The 24,940-nt window shown below is 44.9% G+C and overlaps 2 protein-coding genes and 1 long non-coding RNA gene across 3 annotated transcripts in view; all 3 read left to right on the top strand.

The window, feature by feature from the left end:
* LOC125304040 overlaps nt 1–1,449 on the top strand; it is a 4,897-nt gene extending 3,448 nt beyond the window's left edge. The window contains exon 3 of the long non-coding RNA XR_007195164.1: nt 1,355–1,449. This is a non-coding gene — a long non-coding RNA (uncharacterized LOC125304040). The remainder of the gene's footprint in view (nt 1–1,354) is intronic.
* celsr1b (cadherin EGF LAG seven-pass G-type receptor 1b) overlaps nt 1–18,492 on the top strand; it is a 60,041-nt gene extending 41,549 nt beyond the window's left edge. The window contains 21 exon segments of the mRNA XM_048256175.1: nt 1,355–1,481; nt 2,456–2,557; nt 2,670–2,764; nt 3,623–3,832; nt 4,918–5,101; nt 5,287–5,433; nt 5,623–5,839; nt 6,451–6,618; nt 7,582–7,708; nt 8,093–8,293; nt 9,472–9,646; nt 11,585–11,697; nt 11,855–11,934; nt 12,161–12,287; nt 15,435–15,560; nt 15,756–15,889; nt 17,036–17,142; nt 17,454–17,528; nt 17,702–17,923; nt 18,244–18,437; nt 18,478–18,492. Of these exon segments, the coding sequence (XP_048112132.1) occupies nt 1,355–1,481; nt 2,456–2,557; nt 2,670–2,764; nt 3,623–3,832; nt 4,918–5,101; nt 5,287–5,433; nt 5,623–5,839; nt 6,451–6,618; nt 7,582–7,708; nt 8,093–8,293; nt 9,472–9,646; nt 11,585–11,697; nt 11,855–11,934; nt 12,161–12,287; nt 15,435–15,560; nt 15,756–15,889; nt 17,036–17,142; nt 17,454–17,528; nt 17,702–17,923; nt 18,244–18,437; nt 18,478–18,492 (2,946 nt within the window).
* The window catches only part of gramd4b (GRAM domain containing 4b), a 43,178-nt gene continuing 36,605 nt past the window's right edge, over nt 18,368–24,940 (top strand). The window contains exons 1-2 of the mRNA XM_048256176.1: nt 18,368–18,529; nt 19,734–19,965. Of these exons, the coding sequence (XP_048112133.1) occupies nt 18,508–18,529; nt 19,734–19,965 (254 nt within the window). The 5' untranslated portion in view covers nt 18,368–18,507. The remainder of the gene's footprint in view (nt 18,530–19,733; nt 19,966–24,940) is intronic.

Genomic DNA, 24,940 nt, shown 5'->3' on the forward strand with positions numbered 1-24,940 from the left:
CCCAGCAGAATGTGTGTGTGTGTGTGTTTGTGTGTGTGTGTGCCGCTGTAAGGTACGCCCAGCAGAACGGTGTGTGTGTGTGTGTGTGTGTGTGTGTGTGTGTGCCGCTGTAAGGTACGTCCAGCAGAACGTGTGTGTGTGTGTGTGTGTGTGTGCCGCTGTAAGGTACGCCCAGCAGAACGTGTGTGTGTGTGTGTGTGTGTGCCGCTGTAAAGATGCATGTAGAGAGCGATGTGTGTGTGTGTGTGTGTGTGTTTGTGTGTTTGTGTGTGTGTGTGTGCCGCTGTAAGGTACGTCCAGCAGAAAGTGTGTGTGTGTGTCTGTGTGCCGCCAAGGTACGTCCAGCAGAATGTGTGTGTGTGTGTGTGTGTGTGCCGCTGTAAGGTACGTCCAGCAGAACGTGTGTGTGTGTGTGTATATGTGTGTGTGTGTGCGGCTGTAAAGATGCATGGCAGAACGTGTGTGTGTGTGTGTGTGTGTGTGTGTGTGTGTGTGTGTGTGTGTGTGCCGCTGTAAGGTACGTCCAGCAGAATGTGTGTGTGTGTGTGTGTGTGCACACGCTGTAAAGATGCATGGCAAGAGCGATGTGTGTGTGCAGCTGTAAGATGCGTCCAGCAGAGCGTGTGTGTGTGTGTGTGTGTGTGTGCAGCTGTAAAAGATGCGTCCAGCAGAGCGTGTGTGTGTGTGTGTGTGTGCAGCTGTAGATGCGTCCAGTACCCCCATTAATGGGCTAACCTAACACTATACGTAATTCCGGTAGCTAGCGATAAACGCTATGCATTTTGTATTTCAACTAACCTAACCTGACACTATACGTAATTCGCGTGGCTAACCTAACGCTATATACGTAATTTGAAAGCTGGCTAAACTTCAACACTATACATGTTCAGCTAGCTAACTTAACACTATACATGTTTAACGTGGCCAACCTAACACTAACACATGCTCTTTTCAGCTAAAGCTAACCTAACGCTAATACGTGTTCATTATTTCAGCGTGCCTATGCGTTTTAATTTTAACCTGTAACCTCTGCTGCGTGATTGGCATTTAATGTAACGCTATACATCGTTTAACTTAGCTAACCCACTATACTATGCATGTTCATTCTTAGCAACCTAACACTATACATGTTGAGCTAGCTTAACTAACACTATGCGGCGTTCGCCTAGCTAACCTAACCGCTATGCGTGTTGAGGGCTGGCTCACGTCCCAATGCATGTTTAGAGCTAGTTCGTGGCTAACCTGACACTGTACGTGTTGAGAGTACATGCGTACGTGTTTGCAGTTGCGTGATTTAGCCACCACTATGCGTGTTCTTTGGCCTCTGCGCTGACCTTGGTCCCGCGGTCCCCAGGATAACTATTATCGGCAGCTGGGCAGCGACACCTGTTTGCCCTGCGACTGCTTCCCTCTGGGAGCGCATGCCCGCACCTGTGACCCTCTCACGGGCAGGACGGTCAAGACTGGCGGTGGTGGGCCAGGTGCAACCGCTGTGACAAATCCCTTCGCTGAGGTGGCGTAACGGATGCGGGTGCGTCTCCCCAGGCACTCAGGATATGGTTTGGTCAAAACGTCATGTCTCACATTCAGTTCATGTCAATCTCACATCTCAATTTGATTTTCTCCCCCTAAACTGTACACTGTGTCTTATGTCAAATAAAAGCATTGCATTTCTGTATTTCTTCATGACTAAAGCCAGTCACCAGTTAAATGCTGTAGAGGGACTTAAACCCTAGGGTTACTAAAGATGGCACTTATAATATGAGATACAATAGGACTCAAAGGGAAGCTGGTACAGATTCAGAACTAATTATTAAAAGCTGGCAATTTATATTTTCATGTGTGACAGAATTACAGTTAGATTTGCAATTATAGTCATGTATCATAATACTCAATGTTTGATACATGATGTAGAAGATTTAAAGAAGATTCTGAAGCGATTTTTGTTGGCTGGTTTTGATGTACAAATAGTGTTTTCTCCTGCTCAGCCAGCCACATGGGGAATATCTCTTTGTTGTGTTTGGCTGCTATAATTAATCCTTAATGTGTTGTTACACTGCAGCATGTTAATGAGATATCAGCAGAAAGGTCACAGAATGATTAGGCACAGTTGCTCTGTACATTCCTGTTGGTTAGTAATCCTGAGGCGCTCAGCGTGGCTGCTCTTGTGTTCCACACAGGCATGTTTTTGAAGACCTCTGCTCCATATTACTCCCGAGCGCTCAGCATGACACAACATGCAGGCCATGCTCTCCTCAGTGCGGCTTTAGATAATTGTGTGCTAGAGGCTTTCATGTTACTGTGTGCTGTTGTGTAAGGGCTGGTGAGGATTACCACTAGCAGAACTGAGGGCCTTTTTTGTTGCCTCGTAATAGGGTCGAATCCAAACTGTTAGGCTCATTAGTGATGCTGAACTGACTGTGAACTCTCTCCAACGTTTCTCTTGCACCCCCAGTGGTTTACGACGGGTGCCCCAAGGCCTTCGATGCGGGTATCTGGTGGCCCAAGACGGCATTCGGACGCCCCGTGGCCATTAATTGCCCCAAAGGATCCACAGGTTGGTTAAACGTCTCCACAGATGCACATGCCAAAGGGGCTTTGTTGATTGTTGTTCATAAATCTGCAGATTATAGTTAATACTTTAATTTGTTGCTTTGTGGTTGCCATAGGGACGGCTATCCGGCACTGCAGCGATGAGAAGGGATGGCTGCCGCCACAGCTCTTCAACTGCACCTCCACCTCATTCGCCCAGCTCAAGAGAGAGGTCGCTATCTCCGTCTGCTCTACATCTGTCTCTTAGTTTAGCTTGCGTTTCTCATGGTCTCATTCACGTGCTTACACAGAGACGTGGGGGTGGGAAAGCAGGCCATTAAATCAGCCTGACCGCAGAATGCCTCAAAATACAATGTAGCGCTCTGACACACTAGTGAAGTTGTGTCCAGCTCTCCTGATAGTGAAGTTGTGTCCAGCTAGTGAAGTTGTGTCCAGCTCTCCTGATAGTGAAGTTGTGTCCAGCTAGTGAAGTTGTGTCCAGCTCTCCTGATAGTGAAGTTGTGTCCAGCTCTCCTGATAGTGAAGTTGTGTCCAGCTAGTGAAGTTGTGTTCAGCTAGTGAAGTTGTGTCCAGCTCTGCTGATAGTGAAGTTGTGTCCAGCTAGTGAAGTTGTGTCCAGCTAGTGAAGTTGTGTCCAGCTCTGCTGATAGTGAAGTTGTGTCCAGCTCTCCTGATAGTGAAGTTGTGTCCAGCTAGTGAAGTTGTGTCCAGCTAGTGAAGTTGTGTCCAGCTCTCCTGATAGTGAAGTTGTGTCCAGCTCACCTGATAGTGAAGTTGTGTCCAGCTAGTGAAGTTGTGTCCAGCTCTCCTGATAGTGAAGTTGTGTCCAGCTAGTGAAGTTGTGTCCAGCTAGCTAGTGAAGTTGTGTCCAGCTAGTGAAGTTGTGTCCAGCTCTCCTGATAGTGAAGTTGTGTCCAGCTCACCTGATAGTGAAGTTGTGTCCAGCTAGTGAAGTTGTGTCCAGCTCTCCTGATAGTGAAGTTGTGTCCAGCTAATCCAGCTAGTGAAGTTGTGTCCAACTAGTGAAGTTGTGTCCAGCTCTGCTGATGTGGAATCTGTTCCCAAACAGAATGAGGAGATGCGGGGGAACGTGTCCATGCTGGATGCTGAGAGGTCCAGGAGCCTCGCTGACCAGCTGCGCTCCGCCACCGACCAGACCCCACATCTCTACGGCAACGACGTCAAGATGGCCTACCAGCTGCTGGCCCTGGTGCTGCAGAGGGAGAGCCAACAGCAGGGCTTTGAGCTGACCGCCACACACGACACGCTCTTCAACGAGGTACACACGCTCCGCAAAGCCATGCCCTCGGCTCGCCTGAAATGCTTAAAGGTGCTGTTTGTGATTTTGATGAAGGGCTGTTGATATTTGAGTTTGAATTACACTCTCACCTGCAGTGGTCCTAAAGCAACATGTTGATTGGTTAGAATGGTGTATGGCTCAGTCTGAGCCACTTTGGTTGTTTCCCATTTACATTGTCAGGATGGTGTACAAAACTTTAGAGAGTTTTTTGAGAATAGAGACATGCACCAAGAGGCCCACTGGCTGCAGTTCACTACATTGAATCTAATGTGTATTGCATTAAAATGGTGCACTGTACCTTTAATGATGTCAGCCAATCAAGGTTTCCCTTTCAGATCCCATACACTAAACACTTAAATCCTTTCCTTTTCTGGGACGGAATGAGGGATTTCTAAGAGGCATTTGAGCGGCTCCACACACAGTGTTCTACAATGCTAACTAAGCCAATAGGCTCCACACACAGTGTTCTACAATGCTAACTAAGCCAATAGGCTCCACACACAGTGTTTTACAATGCTAACTAAGCCAATAGGCTCCACACACAGTGTTCTACAATGCTAACTAAGCCAATATTGTCAAAATAGACCCCTATGACTCTAACGCCGGACTGATCCACATTGTTTTGGATTACAATTGAACTTTCTAAATACCTAGTTAGCTCAAAGATGCTAATAGCCCAATAGCCAAATCCTGGTTAGCTGGTTGGGGCAGACCAGCGGGAGCTTTGCTCCCACATCTCTGTGAGAAGAGGTTCAGAGTTGGAAAGGATATTAGGTGTACGGCATCACAGACCATCCGATAAGCCTGTTCACAAGGAGCCCTTGAGCACAAAGCCATACGGCTCATGACCACAGCTTTCACCACAGATCTTGGTCAAGTAGGGGTTTAAAGTATTGAAGGGAACAAGAAAATCTTGTGAATGGAGATGTGGCATTTTGCCTACCTCATGGTTTCCTCTATTTTATTTGTGAATGAAGTATGGGAAGAATGCCGTAGAGTACCATATATGGCCAGAGTACAGAATGTACAGCAGTATTGCTAAATTCATTTCATCACTTCCCCAGAATGTCTTCAAAGCTGGCAGCGCTATTCTTGACCCGGTTAACAAAGAGCATTGGGATCAGATCCAACACTTGGAGGGGGGCTCCGCTGTTCTGCTGCGAGGCTTCGAGGACTACGCCAACACCATGGCCCTGAACATGAAGAAGACCTACCTGAAGCCCTTCACTGTTGTAACTGAAAACATGAGTAAGTCATGCAGGGCTGGTCTTTCCTTCTCCTCACCATCTAGCAACAGCAGTGTTGTGCTGACATGTGTGAAATGTGGCATAATGGTTTCATTTTTACCCTCCATGGTTATCCTTAGACAACACGTGCTAATGGTATTTGTAAGTGATGGAACATATTGTGGCATTGCTCTCCTCTGTGTGTAGTTGTGTCTGTGGACTATGTGGATGCCTCTGGCTTAGACATGAGGAAGATGCCTCGTTTCCATGAGATTCAGGAGGCCTACTCTAGAGAGCTGGAGTCCTCGGTCCTCTTCCCAGACCTGTCCCCCAGCAGACCAGCAGAGCACAAAGGTAACACACTGGACTCTTCCTGTACTCTCCCACAAGCTAATGTGTGCTGCTCAGACCATGTACTCTCCCACAAGCTAATGTGTGCTGCTCAGACCATGTAGTCTCCCTGTAGTCTTCCACAAGCTAATATCTGCCATGTGCGCTGCTCAGATGATGGACTATTGTATGTCTTTATTCTGTGATCCTTAGTGTTGGTCACTGAAGAGCCTCCTGTAGAGAGCAGCCCTGGGCAGGACAATATAGACCCCACAGTCCAAACAGAGTCTCCTGATGCCATTGTGCCATCTGTGAAAAAAAGACGCCACACCGAGATGGATGACCCTCCCCTTGTTGCCGTGGTGATTGTCCACAAATCTCTCGGCCAGCTCTTGCCGGAGAGCTACGACACCGATCGCCGGAGTTTGAGGTGCGGTGCCACACACCCTCACGTCATATTCTGCAAATACCCACAACACAACTGCAGATAAAAATACCATGTGGCCCTGAATGCATATCCTGCCTCCTAGAGCCTACATGCTACAGCACATCATCAAGACATTCTGTAGACTTTACCAAACATTGAGTCATCTCCCTTCATAATATTTTAGACATTGTTTTCATTATGGGTTCAGTTATTACCTACTTACTTTGCAGATTCGTGCTGAAAAAAGCTCAGTTGCGTGTGAGCCTAGCGTGGGACCAGATTATGCCACCAAGCAAGTGTAACCCATACCCTGCTAGGCTGTCCTCACGACATATAAACACCCCAAGAGTGATGTCCGAAAAAAATCCCATTATGCCGCAGTCATGTCAAAACATTTACATGTGCCGCTCTTAAGCAGCCAGTCAGAGCCCTGAGCAGCAGCCAGCTGCACACATACTTTGCTAAATTACATCATACCACAGGAGAGAGAGAGAGAGAGAGAGAGTGAGAGAGAGTGAGAGAGAGAGTGAGAGAGTGAGTGAGAGAGAGAGAGAGAGAGAGTGAGAGAGAGAGTGAGAGAGTTATGCGTTCTGCCTCTTTGGGTCCACATACAGGCTGCCCAACCGGCCGGTCATCAACACCCCTATTGTGAGCATGGCCATGCACAGGGATGGGGAGCCCCTAGTGGCCACTCTGGAGCGCCGCATCACCGTGCACCATCGGCTTCTGGTGTCGACAGAGAGGACCAAGCCCCAGTGTGTGTACTGGAACCACAGCATTGGGTAGGTACTCCTGACCATGCGCACCTCTTCATGTCTCATTCTCTTCATTTGGGGCAGCCGTGGCCTACTGGTTAGCGCTTCGGACTTGTAACCGGAGGGTTGCCAGTTCGAACCCTGACCAGTAGGAACGACTGAAGTGCCCTTGAGCAAGGCACCTAACCCCTGCCGCAGGCAGCTCACTGCGCCGGGATTAGTGTGTGCGCTTCACCTCACTGTGTGTTCACTGTGTGCTGAGTGTGTTTCACTAATTCACGGATTGGGATAAATGCAGAGACCAAATTTCCCTCACGGGATCAAAAGAGTATATATACTTATATACTTATATGTCAACCGTGACACATAGAGCAGGTGATCAGGGATAGTGTAACTAAGTTTAATAAACTCTAAATTCTTAAAAAACTAAATTCTAGAGTAGAATAAAATACATGTATGACATGTCCTTGGGTGACAGACTCTCTACAGACACTTGGTGCGTACAGCAACATACAAAAGCAGTGAGTAAAGATGTGCAGACATGGACATGGCGATATGCAGGTTCACCTCCTATAATCATGGACATGGCGATATGCAGGTTTACCTCCTATAATCATGGACATGGCGATATGCAGGTTTACCTCCTATAATCATGGACATGGCGATATGCAGGTTCACCTCCTATAATCATGGACATGGCGATATGCAGGTTTACCTCCTATAATCATGGACATGGCGATATGCAGGTTCACCTCCTATAATCATGGACATGGCGATATGCAGGTTCACCTCCTATAATCATGGACATGGCGATATGCAGGTTTACCTCCTATAATCATGGACATGGCGATATGCAGGTTTACCTCCTATAATCATGGACATGGCGATATGCAGGTTTACCTCCTATAATCATGGACTGTTTCCTTGTTCAACAAATGGTTTTTTTTTTTTTTTTTCTATGTTGGATTTGTATGGGCTTGTGTGTTGCAGGGTCTCGGGTGCAGGCGCCTGGTCCTCTAAAGGCTGTGAGATGGTCTTCAGGAACAGCAGCCACATCAGCTGCCAGTGCAACCACATGAGCAGCTTTGCTGTGCTCATGGATATCTCCAAGAGAGAGGTGAGGCACAGTGTGCTTACTCAGGCTAATCCCACCCTGCACAGTGCGCTTACTCAGGCTAATCCCACCCTGCACAGTGCGCAGTCAACTCAGGCTAATCCCACCCTGCACAGTGCGCTTACTCAGGCTAATCCCACCCTGCACAGTGCGCTTACAGTGCGCAGTCAACTCAGGCTAATCCCACCCTGCACAGTGCGCAGTCAACTCAGGCTAATCCCACCCTGCACAGTGCGCGGTCAACTCAGGCCAATCCCACCCTGCAGTGTGCAGTCAACTCAGGCTAATCCCACCCTGCACAGTGCGCAGTCAACTGTGGTGTTTTAGCCCTCATCTCTGTGGCGTTTTAGCCCTCATCTCTGTGTCCTTCTGTATGTGGTGTCTCAGCATGGGGATGTGCTGCCCCTGAAGGTGGTCACCTACACCACGGTGTCGGCTTCGCTGGTGGCCCTCCTCATCACCTTCCTCCTGCTGGCCATCCTGCGGAGGCTGCGCTCCAACCTGCACAGCATCCACAAGAGTCTGGTGGCAGCCATTTTCCTCTCCGAACTCATCTTCCTCATGGGCATCAACCAGACTGACAGTCCGGTAAGACAAGCATGGGGGGACAAAATTACTCTCTTTGCGTCTCTTTCTCTCTCTCTCTGTCTGTCTCTGTCTGTCTCTCTCTCTCTCTGTCTCTCTCTCTTTCAACTAGCTGCCAAGTTTCATCTCTTGAAGAAAAAAAAAAAACTTAGCAGAAAATGTGTCAGAGCAACATGTCCTGTGTGATGTGTTAATGATACTGTATCACACAATAGCCCTGCAGGCCACACAACTTCTCATCAGTCCTGACACCTGGAGATCCCTCCTCCCCAGTGGAGTCTGGGAACTGCAGCTGTCAGCCGAGCGAGGTATTGCCAGGGGTGAAGACTTATGAGGCGCTTTGTGTGTGTGTGTGTGTGTGTGTGTGTGTGTGTGTGTGTGTGTTTGAGTGAGGAATTGCCAGGGGTGAGGAGTTATGAGACGTGCTAATGTGAGACCTGAACTCTCCCACTGCCAGAAAGGAAGATATACATGTTGTCACTCTCCCCCCAGACACTTGGATTTGTTGCCTGCACAAAAGCTGTGCTGTTGTGTGAGTTTAATGATGGGGAAGGGTTGAAGAACTCCTGCTGCAACACACACTCGTTTGCCTGACGCGACCTGTCCACAGCTCAGGTGGCACAGCGGTGGGTTTTGGTCTCGGCGCCTACACCTGTGTCTGTTACGGTGAGAGCAGAGATGGGATTTGCTGCCAGACGACAGCCCTGCAATGTTTGCATTGTGTGCCCTAAGCACCCCATACAGAAGCCGTGACAGGAGCTTAACCTCCGTCTGATCTACAGGGGGGCAGGAGAGCTGCAGGAGCTCCTACTGTAGGTGTGCTCTCTCCTCTGGAGATATGCTCCCAGTGCACTTAGCACTAACAAACTGAGTGGCTTTGGGTTTCTGTAGGATTGTCTACTTGACAGGTAATATTTCCACAACTTCAAAAGACAACAATGGATGATCAAGCCTGAAGGAGAGCTTTGAATGGGTTTTCAGTCAACATAACACATGCTTGAGTTATATGTGAACTGGCCTCAGCAGGACAGTGTTGATCCTTCCTAACGGGCCCTCTCTCTGTCAGTGTTCTTCAGCAGGACAGTGTTGATCCTTTCTAACGGGCCCTCTCTCTGTCAGTGTTCTTCAGCAGGACAGTGTTGATCCTTTCTAATGGGTCGTCTCTGTCTGTCTCTGTGTAGTTTGTGTGCACGGTGGTGGCCATTCTTCTGCATTACTCCTACATGTGCACGTTTGCCTGGATGTTTGTGGAGGGTCTGCACATCTACCGCATGCTAACCGAGATGCGTAACATCAACCAGGGACACATGCGCTTCTACTACGCCATCGGCTGGGGCATCCCCGCCATCATTACAGGTGGGACACTCTCTCTCTCTCTCCTTCTCACACATTCTCCTTCTCACACACTCCCTCCTTCACACACACACACACACACACCCCCTCCACACACAAACTTTGTCCAATGCAATTTTTTTTCTTATGTGTCTTTCAATTACTGTGACGTACTGACACCGCGCTATGCGTTATTGTGACATACTGACGCTGCGCTATGCGTTATTGTGACATACTGACACCACCTATGGATTGTAGTGTACAGAGTGATGCACACGGCATCACAACGTTCCATCTGCAGCATGATGGAACGTTGGGTATCTGCCCACATCATCTACTCACAAGTATGACTAGTGTGGCCCACATCATCTGATCTCTAGTATGGCCCACATATCATCTAATCACTAGTATGGCCCACATCATCTGATCACTAGTATGACTAGTATGGCCCACACATCATCTGATCACTAGTATGGCCCACACATCATCTGCTCACTAGTATGGCCCACACATCATCTGATCACTAGTATGGCCCGCATCATCTGCTCACTAGTATGGCCGCATCATCTGCTCACTAGAATGGCCCACATCATCTGATCACTAGTATGACTAGTATGGCCCACACATCATCTGATCACTAGTATGGCCCACACATCATCTGATCACTATTATGGATTGACAGGCAAGTCAAGCATCTTGTACCCTGTTGGTTGTAGGCTGGCTAAAGCCTATCAACTGTCAAAGCCAATACATCTGTGTTCTCCTATAAATAGCTATTGATGGTAATCTCTGCAGCTTTGTGTACATAACACCCATGCACATGATATGATCATTATGGTCTGGCATGTCCATATTTAATCTCAAATACCATCTTCTGCTAGCCTGGGTAACGCCAGACCTCATCTCATTGAGATGGGGTCTGGGAACTACACATTCATTTTCTCGTATTCGAGAAGTGGTTTACGAATGCCCAGAGCCGTTTATTGGGCGCTACGAATGTCTATCAAATGCGTCTGTACGTAGCTCATAACCGCTTCAGTGTGTCGTCATTGTCCTCCTCCGTTCTGTGATTGGTTCCTTCATTGAGGTGAAAATGTGTTCATGGAATCCAGGCTGCCTAGCAGTGGGAATAAAATGGTGTGTGTAAGGCAGCCTGGGGAAACCAGGCTAGTCTTCTGCTCCATTACGTTTTGTTGTATCGCCAACATCAGTTTTGACAAAATGCCATGTTACCAATACAAGACATCTTACTGTTCGATCATTACACTATTTTCAAACATAACACTTTCATTCGTTCCAACACAAATAAAAGGACACAAATGTTTCTATATAAGGAATAGCGACTGATCTAATAGCTGCAGCATTCTGAGTGCAGCCATATGTGTGATTGATGGTGAGTGATAAACGCTCTTTCCTTCCCAGAAAACTATTATCTGACTGGCAAGCACTCATAATGATAATAATGAAGTTCCAAGTTTCATGTGTGGTTTTAATGACCTTTAAATACTTTTGAATTAATGACCTTTGAATACTTTTAATGACCTTTGAATACTTGAATACTTTTACTCTGATTAATTGTTTAATGTAGTCACAACTGCACATTCAACTGGATTATTTCTGTCAGTGTTAGATTGGCATTTGACAGTACAGTAGATGAAAGACGTATGAGGGTTTTGTTTATGAATATGGAAGTCTGTTCCTAAGCCCTGTTCCCTTGTGAAACAGCTTTGCAATGGGGTTTCCCACACAGTTCAGGAGGATGTGTGAAGACAATTCAACCCCTCTCGTCTGTTCAACTGTAAATGTTTTGCTTTTGTGTCAACAGTAGAGAGTTCTTTGTAGGGCTGTTGATGTGTAATCATTGGTGGTACTCTGTGTGTGTGTGGGTGTGTGTGTGGGTGTGGGCATGTGTGTGTGTGTGTGTGTGTGTGTGTGTGTGTGTGTGTGTGTGTTGTCTCTCAGGGTTGGCAGTGGGCCTGGACCCCCAGGGCTATGGGAATCCAGACTTCTGCTGGCTGTCAGTCCATGACACCCTCATATGGAGCATCGCCGGGCCCATAGCTGTTGTAGTGCTGGTCAGTGTGTTTACGTTATTGTTGTGGTGCTGGTCAGTCTGTTTACGTGATTGTTGTGACGCTGATTGTTCTCCCTCTCATCTGTCATGAGCTGCTCCAGTGATGCTCTCTTGCTCTGTGGATATATTTGCTAACACACCGCCCCCCCCCCATGCAGATCAACATTGTAATATTTGTGCTGGCTGCCAAGGCGTCTTGTAGGCGGAACCAGCGCACCTTTGAGAAGTCTGGAGCAGTGTAAGTCTTGAATTTCCCCTTGGGGATCAATAAAGTATCTATCTATTTATCTGTCTATCAATTAGTCATCGGCAGACATAACGCTGCTCTTCTACTGACGAATGGGCACTACAAATCTGGTGTCTGCCTCAAATGACTTCATCATATCTCTCTATAATATGACTTGATATTAATTGGAAGTTAGGTTGAACTGGATCTTTCTTCTTCTCTATTTCTTTTCCTGTAGATGTGCACTGCGTGTGGCCTTCCTGCTGCTGCTGCTCATGAGCGCCACCTGGCTGTTGGGCCTCATGGCCGTCAACAGTGACGTGCTGACCTTCCACTACCTCTTCGGCATCCTCAGCTGCCTGCAGGTGAGTGAGGAGAGGCCCTCTGTCATCAGCCTGACATGAGTTTACCACTAGAGAGGACTACTCTGAAAAGAGCAATTGTGCAGCTAGTTTAGTACTTTAAAGGGTGTGTTAGGGGCAGTATAAATAGATCTGGTGTGTTAGGGGATCTGGTGTCTTAGGGCAGTGGTTCTCAAATGGGTGTGTTAGGGGATCTGCAGCATTAAATAGATCCCTTAGGGGTGGTTCTCAAATGAAGGCACTCCAGGGGGTGCGTGAGATTTTAACCCTTTTTAACCTAGAAGCCGATTGGCGCAAAAAGTCGTCAAAACACACCCTTTCTTCTCTGTTACATTGCTCCGCAACTGTTCATAGCAGCGAGAAGCCTTTATTGTGTGACAGAGCAGAAGTGGGGCTTTACAATGAGACCATGCACTTGTCTGTACGTTAAAGTATGAAGATTAAAAAAAATCATGAAATTAAATCAAATTGCATCATATTTACAGTCTCTGCGTTCACCTGCGCACCTATTACTCTCGTTTAAATTACTCGCGAACCCGTGAACGGATAGATATGGCAAGCATATCAGATGAAAGAGGAGACACAGAGCTATCATTTGATACCAAGTAAATCCTTCTGGGTTATGAAACAGACCCGCAAGTGACAGCAAAATAATAACTTTTATTTAATAAATATTTCAGGAAAATGTAAGTTCATAAAATTAATTTTATATTTTAGTAGGCTATTCAATTTAATTATACTAAAAACCCAGAGTCACCCCCATACCAGGATGGTTCGACCCAACCTGTCACATGCCACCCGCCATCACCTGTCAATCACTGTCAAAACTCAAGACGATGGAGTATTGCCAGATTCAGGACAGTGGTTTGAAGCATATAGCGGTAATTCTTGTTTTTATAATAATGCTTTTATATTTTAATTCTTTTAAAATCAATATAACATCAATGCTGGTTAGGGGGTACTTGGCTGAAAAAATATTTCACAAGGGGTACATCACTGAAAAAAGGTTGAGAACCACTGTCTTAGGGGATCTGGTGTGTTAGGGGCAGCATAAATAGATCTGGTGTGTTAGGGGATCTGGTGTGTTAGGGACAGTATAAATAGATCTGGTGCGTTAGGGGATCTGGTGTGTTAGGGACAGTATAAGTAGAGATGCACCAATATGGAATTTTAGGGCTGATAACGATAACCGATATTTATTGGTTTGTTGTGGCCGATACCGATACAATAACCGATAATATTACTCTTGAAAAAAAATTTGGGGAAAGCATTTAATAAGCATAATTTTATTGCAGTAATTTTACCTACCACCAAATGATGGACAGAACTCATAATAGTCCTCAATAGTACGGCAGTCAACAACATAACAGTAGCCTAGCCCTACAGTATGTGTGGCTCCTTTAAGTGAACCTGACGTCATTGAATTGCGAGTGAGTGGCTAGAGAGTTCGAATCGTTTTCATTTAGGACTAAACGCTCATAAACGGCTCAGCTTGGAATAAGCTACAGTATAGCGACCAAATCAGAGTTTGTGAGGGAAACTTAGGTTTTGTTTCAACTGCGGGTAACTGAATAAAGCTGCAACTCCTCAGACTATGTCCGTCTACTCTGTTGCGCACAACCTGCTGCAGCAGAAATGAAAGGCGTTAGCCCCGAAGGTTTTAATAACTTATTATGATGACCTGTCTGGAACTGAAGCACGAATGGTTAGCATATTTCTAGGTAATAATACAAAACCCAAGCTAAAGTAATGCAAATATAATACTAAAACACAACTTAGAACTAGGCCTACTTATGTACTCGTTCCACTAACGAGTTTGTTTATTTGTTTCCCCGACCAGCGCGGTAAAGTGCAAACACACCAGTGGGGTATACTACGAAGCATGTTAGACATATCTAGGCTATGTAGACATATCGAGGCTTGACAAAGCCTTGACTCAGGGGTATACGTTAAGTGATACTACGATTGCAGTTATGTGATATATTTGTCAAACTAGGCTTTCAGCTCAGATCTGTGCGCGTTCTCGGTGTTGGGATGACTTTGGCCAATCGTGTAACGTGGAGACGCACAAGACCGCCTCTATTTAAAAACAATTACTTCCGCATTCATGAGCGATAGCTTAATCTACACTGCGGTCATTTTTTGTGTCTAACCTATAACATCAAATAAATCAATTGTTATCAGTTGTTGTATGGTATGCACGTCCATAGTGGGATATTTACACGCACAGCACTATTAAAGCGCATTCGAGCTCCACCTGTAAGATATATGACAGAATCTTACACGTGAGATAACTTTGTTTTTAAGACAATTGATTGGTCAGTGTGCGGTAGATTACACGATTTGAGCTATAATTTAGCACATAACCTCCTCCCGACCAGGTTTGGTTGACAGCATAAGATACCATGGTGATATAGCGACACTAAAACAGATCCACTTTCGTGTCACAGCATAGCCTGGCTTTGAGCACAACATACCTCGCTAACCCACTAATCGAGATTCGTAGTACACCCCACAGCACAAGACGGCTCTAGATAGGGCTGAGCTCCGCTCTGTTAAGGTTAAATGGCGGATCATTCACGAGAGGATTTTGAGATGCACAGATTCCCAAATGAATGCATATCCACAGATTTTGTTAGACTGGTGAAATACATTCACACCGCTGACATTATATTAAGGAAAAAGTATGGCCAACCAAGCTCAAGTAGGCTAGCTCAGTGTAGCCAGACGGACCTTACGTAGGCCTAAATTAGGACTTTAAAAACTATCGGCGCAAATTATCGGCCAGAATTCTGTTATCGGACCGATAATAATATTTACATTTTTTCACTTATCGGCTAATAATATATCGGCCGCCGATATATCGTGCATCCCTAAGTATAAATAGATCTGGTGTGTTAGGGGATCTGGTGTGTTAGGGGCAGTATAAATAGATCTGGTCCAAACACTGAGGCGTGTTTTTTTTGGCTTAGTTGTGTTCTGAGTTGTGCGTCATGCACTAGGTAAATGAACGTTGTCGGTCCAGAATACACAGGGGATTTTCATCATACGTATTCAGACTTATTTTTAATAGTTAATATTTGAATAAAAGATCCCTTTTTGTTTGGTGAGGTTCTAAGTGTGATGTCTCTCTCTCTCTCTCTGTTTCAGGGTACCTGCATCTTCTTCTTCCACTGCATATTCAACAGAGACGTGCGAAAGAACCTAAAGGAGGTCTTCACTGGGAAGAAACTCCAGGTGGAGGAGTCGAGCACAACCAGGGCCACCCTTCTGACTGTAAGGCCCTTCCCCACTCTTACCTATATACATTAACTCTTACCTATATACAGTACATATACATGCAGTGAAGCCTTATTGCCTTATTCCCTTCCCCACTCTTACCTATATACATGTACATGCAGTGAAGCCTTATTCCCTTATTCCCTTATTGCCTTATTGCCTGATGGTCTCTCTCTTCCTCACTCTCTCTAGCGTTCTCTGAATGGTAATACGTACATAGAGGACGGAGCTTTGTATAGGACTCCTATCGGAGAGTCCACTGTGTCTTTGGAGAGCAAATTCAGGTCCAAGAGTCACAGCAGCAGCTACCTCGCCTTCACACTCAGGTATGCACACTCACTCATGGGTGTTGTCAAAAACATCTTAATCTGTCTAATCACCTCTCTCTTTCTCTCTTTCACACACTCTCGCTCCACCACGAAACACCATCGAGACATTCAGTCTGGCTGTTCTCTCATAACGTGGTTAAACTCATCTCACTGGGCTGAATGGAAGTTGTCAGGCAGCTGCTGGAGCTTTACATGTTTACAGTATCCAAACAGCTCTCTAGTCAGTTGGCTTTACATGTTTACAGTATCCAAACAGCTCTCTAGTCAGTTGGGTTTACATGTTTACAGTTACAGTACCCAAACAGCTCTCTAGTCAGTTGGCTTTAAGTGTTTACTGTTACAGTATCCAAACAGCTCTCTAGTCAGTTGGCTTTGTGTCATTGGACCAATGTTGTCTGAGTAGCAATGTTCAGAGAACATCTGTACTTTTGGTTAGTGACACTGTAGATGGTCAGTGATACCTCAGATGCCTGGAAGAGCACGACTGGAGATGAGTGATATGCATCAGAGGCAATGATAGCAGTGATATATACATATAGAGAAGTGTTAAGAAGTGTTTGATGTTAACTCTTGGTCTTGGTTAAGAGCCATGGTTAATAAATCCTGGTTAAGAGCCATGGCTAATAAATAGATTTGTGTTTTTTTAATTAGAAAACAATGTGTCCTCTCCATGGTCCAGTGACACATGTCTTGTCCCTCAGCCCTGTTAGTGTGTGTGTGTGTGTGTATGTGCATGCACAAGCACTGTACACACAACACACACCCGTGATAGTTCATGCATTGCATGACCTCTCTGCTCTTTGCTCATGGGGGAAAATCGTTTTATCTAATGAAGAATGGGCTTATTTGTCATGTCAGGGGGAAATCTTTTTATCTAATGAAGAATGGGCTTATTTGTCTTGTCAGGCCAGCACTCACTTCCAATTATGTGCACAGTGCGGTACGTCTCTGTTTACGGCCGAGCTGCAATGTGACTCAGGTTTTATGGCCGTTTTTAAATGTGTGTTTTACGACCTTGCTGTGGAATGGGGAGGCGCTGACTGAGAGCGAGTGTCTGTGTGTGTGTGTGTCTCATGTGTGTGTGTTTGTGTGTGTATTTGGGTATGTGTCTCATGTGTGTGTGTTTGTGTGTGTTGACTGCAGGGAAGACTCGGCCCAGAAACGAGGTGGATCCCAGGGCACCTCGGCCAAAGGAGGTCCCGACGAAGGCGACTCATCCCTCTTCTACCGCAAGAGCAAAAAGGGTGTTGGTGAGGAGAGACTTCTCACTCCAGATCAGCTTTCCTCACTCAAGAGGAGTTTACTATGATGAGAACAAGGACAGGCGGCCAGTGCCCAGTGCCTCTGATCAGTTGTTAAAATATAATAAAATACCTTTTCATAATAAAATACGTTTTCACTGAAACTATGACATAACAAAAGTGTGCTTGTGTGTGTGTGTGTGTGTGTGTGTGTGTGTGTGTGTGTGTGTGTGTGTGTGTGTGTGTTTCAGACTCTGATTCTGACAGCGAGTTGTCTGTGGATGAGCACAGTAGCTCCTACGCCTCCTCCCACTCCTCAGACAGTGAGGCCGAGGACATGAGCCCCAAGCCCAAGTGGAACAACGAGAGAACCCCAATGCACAGCACCCCCAAAGGTATGGACACACACACATACATATATACACACACACACACACACACACACACACACACACACATATATACACATATACATACACACACACACACACACATACAGTATACACATACACACATTAGTGGTTCGCTTACTTAACACTGATCACTGACTGATTGTTGTGTTATTCAGTGGATACAGTGTCCAATCAGATGAAGCCTTACTGGCCCGTGGAGCCCCCCACAGCCAGTGAGAGGGAAGATACTAGTGGGGGGGAGGAGCTGCGCGTGGAGACCAAGGTGAACGTGGAGCTGCATCAGGAGTACAAGCTGAACCACAACGGAGACGCACCGCAGGAGAAGCTTAGCCCAGCCAGCCAACCCAGGAGCAACCGCCAACCGGAACAGAGGAAAGGTGAGAGAGAGACAGAGAGAGAGAGAAAGAGAGAAAGGCCTCTGTTTGTGTGTGTGTGTGTTGTTGTGTGTGTAGGGACAAATGGAGAAATTCAGTCAAATGTGGAATGCTACTTATTGGATCTTATTGGACTATCATGCTACTTATTGGGTCACTCCATTAAAGGCTGTAATCTGACTTTTATGTTTGAATCAAAGCATGTGACGTGCAAAATGTACTGTATCACCTTTTATGGTCTCTCTCTCACATGCTCTGTGTATCTGTCTGTCTCTTTCTGTGTGTGTGTGTGTGTGTGCGCTCATGCTTGCCTGGCCCCTTAGGTATCCTGAAGAACAAGATCACCTACCCCCCTCCATTAACAGACAAGAACATGAAGAACAGACTAAGGGAGAAGCTCAGTGACTACAACTCCTCCACGACTCCCTCCAAAACGCCGTCCATCGACTCCACCGAGGGCATCCGCTCCATCACGGGGGGCATCCGCTCCATCATCAAACCCCCGCCCAGGCTGCCCGTGCCCCCTCGCAACGGCCTCACCGTGGAGCTGGGCACAGAGCTGGAGCCCGTGAACGGCGGAGACGGAGATGGAGATGGGTCAGATTCAGAGTGAGTGACCCGCCTCTCCTGCTCCACCCGATCATGGCCTAGTCTCCTGCTACACCTGATCATGGCCTAGTCTCCTGCTACACCTGATCATGGCCTAGTCTCCTGCTACACCTGATCATGGCCTAGTCTCCTGCTACACCTGATCATGGCCTAGTCTCCTGCTACACCTGATCATGGCCTAGTCTCCTACTACACCTACACCCGATCATGGCCTAGTCTCCTGCTCCACCTGATCAGGGCCTAGTCTCCTGCTCCACCTGATTATGGCCTAGTCTCCTGCTCCTCCTAAACATGGCCTAGTCTCCTACTACACCTACACCCGATCATGGCCTAGTCTCCTGCTACACCTAATCATGGCCCAGTCTCCTGCTACACCTAATCATTACCTAGTCTCCTGCTACACCTAATCATGGCCTAGTCTCCTACTACACCTACACCTGATCATGGCCTAGTCTCCTGCTACACCTGATTATGGCCTAGTCTCCTGCTACACCTGATCATGGCCTAGTCTCCTGCTACACCTGCTCTTGGCCTAGTCTCATGCTACACCTACTTCAGGGGTACAAATTCGGTTAGAAGTTTTACCTGAACATCTAATAATATCCACCTGGATGTTTTTGTGATGAACATCATCTAAAATCCACCCAAGTCTAGTTAGTCTAAATGCAAGTCCTGGAGAAGGTGGATAAAGCTATCTACCACCCCACCTAGTGGCCACTTTTATTACTACTCTCCGTCTAGCCAGGTTAGATGTGTGCTCCAGAAAGCAGGATTGGCAAGATAAGGTCTTAACACGTAGATTGATGGGATAGATCCTTGTGCTACAAAGGTGAAGGCTCACCGATACCAATAGAGCAACCGAACCCTATCTGCTTCCCAACCTGTTTTGTATCCAATACAATTAATTGCTGTTAGTATCAGCTCAGGCCAGAGGTAATATCCATGGGTGCTAGAGCTGAAAACTATCAGTCACCATTTTTATATGGAGACACCAAACAAGAAATCAAATCCAGCACCAGAACTTTTGAGGTGAAACATCTATTTTACCTCATATCATATCTAATAAGGAGGAGTATGAGGAAGTATTTTGTTATATCCTGATTATTTTATCATGGGATAATGGTAGCCATTAGACTTCAGTAGCACTCAGATGTTTGATAGATGTGTTATTTATATATGTCTTATTACTTTATCCTTCTTGCAGTGGAAGCAATGAGACCTCTATCTGAAGAGTCCATGCAGATCTCTGTTGTTCCAAGAAGGATCCACAGTGTCTCCCATGAGGTTGCGGAGACAGGACTCTACAGGAGCCTGTGGGGGACAAAACTCTACCTGTGGTCCTGGCCAAACACAGCACTTCACTCGTGTGGAGGACAGTCTGCATGGCTGTGGTCCTCACCCTGGCCTGAGGAGAAAAGGGAAGAATGTACAGCAAAGTAAGTGCCACTGATCAAGACGAGGACTCCATTTGGGTGACTGAGCCCTGCACACACCTGTGACCTGAGACCTATCGCGTACCAAGCACAACGCAATGTGAAATGGCCAAGACTTGACTTGACGTGACGCAATGTGAAATGGCTAAGACTTGACTTGACGTGACGCAATGTGAAATGGCCATGGACAAGACTTGCTGGGCCTATTGAGCTCTTTGGAGGTCCGCTCTGAGAGAGCTCAAGCATGGTGTTCATTCAGTGGCCCCTCTTCTGAGAGAGCTCAAGCACGGTATTCATTCAGTGGCCCCTCTTCCAGCATCTAGTCTTCACTAGTGAAGGCAGGCAAGTTTACGCTCATAAAGTCAAGAAGTCAGCACAATATGGACCTTGTTGACCTTGTTGTTAAGTCTCAAAATAAGTACCTTTTGCTTGTTGTTGTAGATATTTTGTACTTTAATTGATTTATAGTTGGAATAAACATTTGTAAATTGTAATTAGTTTTTTTAAACCCATATTGTATTTCTGTTTAAATGTGTTATTTGATGTTTTTTTTACAGTCCAAGACATTTTTTGGTAGAACACAGATGATAAATGTGGTGCCTATTTTCACGTCGTACTATCAGTCCCTCTTGAGAAGACCGAATAGTTAGGAAGGTAAAGTTAGTTACAGTAATCAGTTAAACATAACCATGCACAGCACATTTAATCCAAATGTGTCTTTGGCAGGACTATTCAAATAGTGATTTGCATTTAATGTGTTCATATCTGGTCATGTTTGAATTCTTATTTATTTATGTTGTATATGTGACATGAAGAAGTGCTGAACTTTTTTATTTTTCTTTCATCTGAATATCAGGACATTTTCATATAAACATGTAACTGAACATGCTAAAGAAGCATCCCACAAGGCTAAAGGAGTGATTGCATCAGCAAAAGAACCAAATGGCACAGTCAAAAATGTACATTATAAACTTGTCAAACTATTTTTATAAGCCTATGGATAGTTCAGTCCTCAGTAATTGTAGGAGTCAGCTGCTAGTGATAGGCCAAGATTTTTTCAGCATTCTGTATTTTGGTAACACATTTAGATTATTTGTGCTCTGTGCTTCTGCAGGCCTTTTTCAATACAGTGTAGTTTGACTGAAATAGATATTATACAGAGAAATATAAATTCCCACCTGCCCTATCAGTTTTTTAAACCCTTAATCCTGAAGCCTTTTGAAATGTCAGTGAGTGCCAACGCCGTTATCTATTACTGTACCAATGCTGTTTCATAAACCATAGTGTTCTTGCTTAATAGAGACATTTTTGAAAGCTGATTCCAACTCCATTTTTATCCATAAATGCAGTGATGTATTAGGTTAAGCCTTGACAAGATTTATTATGATTATTATTACCATGGAGACAGTGTTAAAAATGATTAAGCACACCACGGTGCCTTCGTCATATTAAGTCTGCCGCTGAAAGTGCTTTCTTCTGATCAAGCACCCCAAAAGGAGTTAAATCCTCCCTAGTAGAGATCCCTAGATTAGTAGAGCTCCCTAGTAGAGCTCCCTAGATTAGTAGAGCTCCCTAGATTAGTAGAGCTCCCCAGATTAGTAGAGCTGCGTTTCCTGCTGTCTCGCATCTCCAGTCAAATGTGCTAGCCAATCCCCAGATGTACTGCCAAACCAATATGCTTCTTAGCACTCTTCTCACCTAATACACAAGCTTACATCAACATCTATGTATCAGAAAAATCACTTCAGATGACTAGGTAAGGGCAAGACCTCTGGGGCTACAGCCCGAGGATATGGCCATGATGATATGAAAATGTATCCATACTCAAACATCACACTTTTCTGAAGTCATTGTTGATATTGTTACTTGGATCACAATTTTTATATTTCAGACCATGTATGACTGCAGACACTGGAGAAATACAATACATGTAATAAAAAACTATTTATTGTTTTGTCTTTAGACACTGGAAGGAACACCACTGTAAAATAAAATGGCAAACGTCTTTTCTTTAAGATTGCTCAGTTGCATGTATTTTATTATTTAATTATGTGCACAATAATTTATTGACTAACTTGACATAACAGTAAGCAAAAAGAAGAGTTACCTTAATTAAGTTGCATGGCTGGCCTCATAAGCCGGTGAAGTAGCCTACTCTGTTATAAAAATGGATCTCATCACATCCCCTTGGCTATCCCAGAGGAAGATTCTCTAAATATCCCTAACCCTTAAACTGACTATAAAAAGCCTTGTGAAGAGCTTTCAGTGCTCTGTAATCAGCTAAGTGAAAGTTGTGGTCAGTTTGACAATGGAGGTTAAGTCAGCAAAAACAGTTAACATTGCTGACATCAGCTTCAATGATTATTTATCTCATCTTTTGAAGTAGGGTTTCATGTTAATTCCTGGTCTGACAATGGCTTTTTGAAATAAAACAGTTTATCAGGCCTATTTATATTGACATAGACCCGATACAAATCGAAGTATATTTAATTTCAGATTCACTCTATGCTTCTATGGACTGTATGAAATACAGATACAGTAACCTTTACTGAACACATTAAATACCAAAAGCTTGGTCTATGTCTACTAGTTCAGATGCATAATAAACTTTACTGAACACATTAAATACCAAAAGCTTGGTCTATATGTACTAGTTCAGGTGCATAATAAACTTCAGTGTAACAAATAGGGCATTTGGATATGTTTTTAAAAAATTGCAACAAGAACACAAAGCAGTTTGTGGAAGATTTAAACTAACAAAGAGCGAAGGGTTAAAATTCTTTGTACAAAATGAAGAAGCCATTGACTGAACATTATCTAAACTCATTGCATTGATCATTACGTATCAAAGGTTAAAGAAACTGCACTGGCTTCTGGTTCAGTTGATTTGTCCTTAAATAGCCCCTCTTTGCTTCTCAAGAGTACTGTGCTGCACTGTTCTCCCTGAAATGGATCCCCCAGATGACATTTCCTCAGTACCGTAAGTGGTATGATAAATTATGATTCAACTGATGGTAGATGCTATACACAATTCAGTTGAATCTAAATTCTCAAGGCTATATGTGTTCTGTGTGTTTGTGACTTTATATGGCAGGTTAGATCAGTTTGATATATTTTGCCTGCTATGATGACTTACCTTCTACCACAAACAGCTTTTAGATGACACACAAGCAAGCTGGAGCAGCCACCCAGTGCTCTAGATGGACACTCCTCACAATGCTCTGGTCAGCCACCCAGTGCTCTAGATGGACACTCCTCACAATGCTCTGATCACGGCTGTAATTGTTAAGGCAGCAGAGATGAAAATATTGGCCTAGCCTACTTACTTGCGCTCAGTGATCTTAGTTATAGTGTATATCAAATGGTGTTAGTTATAGTGTATATCAAATGGTGTTAGTTATAGTGTATATCAAAGGCAACAAGTTGAAGCTGTAATGGAGTAGTGAAGAGAAATATGGAAATGTGGAAGTGCATGCTGGATATAGCTGTTTTGGGGGGAACCACTTCAGATGAGCATGTTTCATTGCCTATCACCACTGGATCATGGGGGTGAGAAGGCATAGACTAGACCACAGCATGTTGTGAAACAGTATGTTATGTATTGTGCCAATGCATAAACTATGTTTCAGTGATGTAGCAGGGGGGTCACTTGCGCTTCAGCCTGGTTGGTGCTCACGGAACAGGATGCAGAAGTCAATGAGGAAACCCAAGGTCTATCTAGGACCAAGGAGCAGGACCGGAGCACACAAAGCTTTTAGTGAATTTTATTAGTGCAAAACGACTAACGTTTCGATGCCCATGCGTCTTCTTTAGACTCAAGAGTCAATATGTTTCAGTGATAGTTACAGTGTTGACCAAATTAATAGAAGTATCCATTCCTTGGATGCTTCCTGATCTACAATGGTCTGAAATGCATTGTAGTCTACAATAAAATAAAATAAACAAATAAACTAAGAAAACCCTAAATTGTCAATAATTTACTACTAACACTGTAGGGTAGGCTACCTTTGTCCTTCTGACACAGTATTTAAAGGTTGAAAGGCATCTGCATATGGAGTGTCTTCAGCAGAACTGTGCAGGGTCCAGGATGGATTAGATTGACCAGACAAGAGTTAGCCAGGACAGGAGTGCTTCATGCGCATGAATGACGGTGAATACAGATTACTGATGTGGCCTGCTCAGTCACCAGGCCTCAATCCAATTGAGCATCAGTGGGAAGACAAGGCATGGGGCTCTCAGAGGTGAGGTGAGGGCCGCAACACAACCATACTTGCATCACTCTTGGGAACATTACACATTTGGTGTTCCTCTCACACCCAATGACTGTAAAAATAGTTTTACAGTCATTGGGCTTGACTAATCAAGACTGCTTGCAATGATCTATTATAAACATAACGCGATTATCATATGCACTCCGTCAACATAACCGCAATTTGAAGCCCACATTGTTAAAATGCTGACAGGGAAACGTCGAGCGAATCTGCTTGATTTAATCAGCAGTGTATTTCCATGCTTGTTCAGAGGTTAATATTGATGTAGACTTTAGAACTTATACCGGTCTGTCTATTTAATAGGCTAACATTCATGCAATATATCTTGGCTGCTTATGATTATGCTACATTATTTATAGAGGCTGTTTACGGGCCTAAACGTTTTCTTAATAACTTCATAACAATTAACGTCCCCTTTAAGAGACTCAGTCGCTGACATTGACGAAATTTCCTGGTGTGAAGCTGGTATGTCTCTGTGAAAATCAACAGATAGAAACAGGTTAGCCTACTCGCAGACTTGGGTGGACTTCTTCTAAGACTATTCAAGACAATATTCAAAAGGTAAACGATTAGAAATAAAAACGAACCGAGGTGCTTGAATGCGAGAGGCCGACAACGCATTTCTCCGCGTGCTCTGAGCTGGCTGGCTGGCTGAAGGGGGCGAACCTCGCTTACTGTTAATGAAACTTTGTTTCGAATTTCGGTCT

Source organism: Alosa alosa, chromosome 11, assembly GCF_017589495.1.
Source record: "Alosa alosa isolate M-15738 ecotype Scorff River chromosome 11, AALO_Geno_1.1, whole genome shotgun sequence".
Lineage (NCBI taxonomy): Eukaryota > Metazoa > Chordata > Actinopteri > Clupeiformes > Clupeidae > Alosa > Alosa alosa.